The sequence below is a fragment of the Crinia signifera genome, chromosome 7 (genome assembly GCF_055691185.1).
Source record: "Crinia signifera chromosome 7, ASM5569118v1, whole genome shotgun sequence".
NCBI lineage: Eukaryota > Metazoa > Chordata > Amphibia > Anura > Myobatrachidae > Crinia > Crinia signifera.
The window spans coordinates 87,137,377-87,141,364 of NC_139223.1; the positions used below are offsets into that span (position 1 = coordinate 87,137,377).

The 3,988-nt window shown below is 36.1% G+C and overlaps 1 protein-coding gene across 1 annotated transcript; it reads left to right on the top strand.

The window, feature by feature from the left end:
* The first annotated feature begins 1,233 nt into the window (after positions 1-1,233).
* On the top strand, positions 1,234-2,597 carry LOC146019509 (hemoglobin subunit beta-2-like). Its single transcript, XM_083152031.1, has 3 exons — positions 1,234-1,369; positions 1,756-1,978; positions 2,395-2,597. Exons 1-3 carry the CDS (start codon positions 1,278-1,280, stop codon positions 2,524-2,526), a joined length of 447 nt encoding a protein of 148 aa, XP_083008157.1. The 5' UTR covers positions 1,234-1,277; the 3' UTR covers positions 2,527-2,597.
* The last annotated feature ends 1,391 nt before the right edge of the window (positions 2,598-3,988 follow it).

Below are 3,988 nucleotides of genomic sequence, written 5' to 3' on the forward strand. Positions count from 1 at the left end.
CTTGTTACTTATTCAAATGATCATCAGGGCATACCCTAATCATTACAGGTGAACATACAGTTTGAATACACACACAAATATATATATATATATATATATATATATATATATATATATATATATATATATATAGATAGAGAGAGAGAGAGAGAGAGAGAGAGAGAGAGAGAGAGAGAGAGAGAGAGAGAGAGAGAGAGAGAGAGAGAGAGAGAGAGGCCACTATAACTATAGTCACTGAGCCTCATAAAGTCTCAAAACAAGTGATACATTTGTTTCCACTATCAATATTACATCACAAGGATACAGAGTTGCATCTTAAAATAAGATCCACGACTAACACATTATTGAGGTTCATTAAAAGGTGATTTAACTCCTCTAACAGTGCTGTATATGCTCGGTACTATAAAAAGGTGGAAAATAGAATACTGATTAAAAGGATAATTGGTAAAAACGTGACTCAGAAGTAAATAAATAAGTAAATAAATAAATAAGAACATCACACTTAAAGACACAAACTGATTACTTTTAATCAAATCTTTGTTTCTTGCACAAAATTTTTTTTTTCTTATTCACTCACCTTCTTTGTACTTTATTTTAATATACTTCGATCTGTTCCAATATAGGAAGAATATAAGCAGTAGGTACCAATTTGTAACCAAGTATTACAAATAATTGAGACCAGGCTGAAGGATCTTTCCAAAAATTGTAATAAATGTTCATAATAAAGTTCAAATTTTTTTAAAACCAATAAACATGTAAGGGAGGCAGGAGTGCATCTTCAAAAACTGGTTTATTTTCCTCTACAGTGTTTACATTAGATTTTGACTATGATCTGTACTATATAGTCTTGGCTGCCAAGACTATTTTTCTATTCGATTTACACTACACGGGAGCGCACATTGGGATTGAATCTGTAAAAAAAAAAATGTTGATGTCCATTCGATTTTCTATTCGAATTTGATACTATAAACAAAATCAGATAGAAAAATAGTGCATATATCACCGTGTACCCTCTATTACATGTTCACCAATTACTTTATGATCTGTAAAACATATTTACATGTATAAACAATAACAAAACCTCCTGATGGCTGAGACAAACCAGATTAGATTTTCAAGGGTGGGCAGGGTGGAGAACCATTATTGACGCAGCAAAAAAGGAGAGTGGGTGTGACTTGGCAAAAATGAACTATAAATCAGGGTTAAAATCTCCATAGTACAGAAGCAATTTACTTCTCGTTTAGAAACGTTAGCAGCTACTCACTCCCACAGGCAACATGGTCCACTGGACAGCTGAAGAGAAGGCCGTCATTAACTCCACCTGGGGAAAGATTACCCCTGACCATGAAGGCGGCGATGTCTTGGGCAGGTAAACAAACGTGTTACTCTGTACTCTACATTTATTTGACATACCATGGTATAATTGTTGTTTCCTTGTCATTTACTAAATAAATGGTGATACAGCTGTGTTATTTTTTTTTTTTTGCACTGTAAACAAGCTAGAAATGTTTTACAACATTGTTATACAATTACTTCTCTAGGAAATAGTCATACCTTCGGTAAACATTTGAATAGAATAGCACATGATAAAATGATCCCCAAATTAGTAATATATTTATAAATATTTATTTATTCAATGTTATGCCAAGCTTTGTCTCCCTGTATTGTTCCTTTGTACGGCACTGCGAAAAACTTGTGGAGCCTTATAAATAAAATTATAATAATAATAATTTCTTTCTCTTCCCATATGACTAGGGTGCTGATTGTGTACCCCTGGACCCAGAGATATTTCAGCTCCTTTGGAAACCTGAGCAACCCCACTGCTATCGCTGGAAACCCCAAGGTCCAAGCTCATGGCAAAAAGGTGCTGACTGCTGTTGGCAATGCCATTCAACACCTTGATGATGTCAAACACTATCTGGCCGACCTCAGCAGAAGGCATGCCCAGGAACTTCATATTGATCCCGAAAACTTCAAGGTAAGTTCAATTATATCAATTATATCATTTCATGTGTCAAAGACTAAAGTTATATTAGAGAATGAGCTGGGAAGGCAGTGTTACTGATAATGTACTTGCTTTCAGTTTCTTTATTTTCCATTACAAATTAGATAAGGTATAGTGTAGTTAACACACTTGTGCTATAGAACGTTAACATTTCATTATTGTTATATAGAATATTAATTATTGACTATTATTAGTATTATTACCATGCTATGCGCCATTGTACCTGTCTTAACATCCCAGTAGATAAGAGCTCTCATAATACAGTGAGTACAAAGTAACCACACGTGTAGATGTCTGCTACCTGTAGAACAGTGCCCCACAGGGACTTGCACCATATAATTGCAGTGTGTGTGCTACTAGATAATCAGACATGTTTTATCTATTCACAGCGCCTGCTGGAAGTGCTGGTGATCGTCTTGGCTACCAAACTGGGAGCTGCTTTCACACCTAAAGTCCAGGCCGTCTGGGAGAAACTCAGCGCTGTTCTGTTGGATGCTCTGAGCCATGAATACTATCACTAAATCAATATATTTCCATACTGACATCTAACATTGTACAACAATCATACATCGCTGCCATGTGCAATGCTCAATAAATATTTCACTATAAAAATTGGACATTTTTTTCTTGTGCTGCTACATTATTGGGTCATTTAACATATTTGTTATAAACACTTACCAAAGGATCTCATGGACGTTATAATGTCTGTAGACTAAAAAGGGGGAATTATACTGTATGTGATATATAGGATTTATTTAATTCATAGTCTTTAGTTACAACCGCATTATGACAAATGAGCAAATAAGTTATTGTAAAAATAATTAAAGAATTACATAAAAAATATATATCTAAGGTAATGTTTTTAATTGTTCTTAAATATACATACGGTACATAAGTGTATAGCCAAATTGGTTGAGACAAACCATTAGAGCAGGGGTGGCCAAACAGGTCCTTGAGATCTACCAACGGTCCACATTTTCAATTACCTAGCTGGTGCATAGCTGTAGTCATTACTAACTGTCACATTTTCAAACATGCTGCATTTATATCCTACTATAGATCCACAGGTTGCCTGAAAACATGAACTGTTGGTTGGTCTTGAGGACAGGTTTGGCCTCCCCTGCACTAGAGTCTAGATAACATGTTAACCAAAGCACACAGTACTTCACATACAAGCATAAATGGAAAGCAAACAAGGCTTGTCTACCTTCTTTTTATTCTACATATAATATCCTTTACATGAATTACCTCAGGGCCCGATTAAGCTTGATAAAGGAAATGCAGTAGACGTGGTCTTCCTAGATTTTGCTAAGGCTTTTGACACGGTTCCACATACGAGGTTGATAAATAAAATGAAAGATCTGGGACTAGGGGTAAGAATTTGTAGATGGGTAAGGAACTGGCTGCGTAATAGAGAACAGATAGTGGTTGTAAACGGCGCAGTATCAAATATGATACCATTACTAAGTGGAGTGCCACAGGGGTCGGTGCTAGGGCCCCTTTTATTTAATATATTTATTAATGATATTGGGGTGGGTACACTCAGCAATGTTTCCATCTTTGCTGATGACACAAAACTGAGCAGAGTAATTAGATCAACAGAGGATGTCTCCACGCTTCAGAGCGATCTCAATAAATTAGACGAGTGGGTACAAAAGTGGAGAATTAGATTCAGTGTGGATAAATGCAAGGTTATGCATTTTGGGAAACACAACCAATGTGGTAGCTATAACCTAAGCGGGGAGGCATTGGGTAATTCAGAACTTGAAAAGGATCTAGGAGTCCAAATAGATAACAAACTGGGGTGTAGTGCTCAATGTCATATAGCAACAAATAAGGCCAACAGGATACTAGCATGCATAAAAAGGGGTATGGAGACTAGGAACTCAAATGTAATTATGCCACATGGTATGGTACAAAGCATTGGTTAGACCAAATCTGGAATAATGAGTACAAGTCTCGGCCATACACTATAAAAAGGAC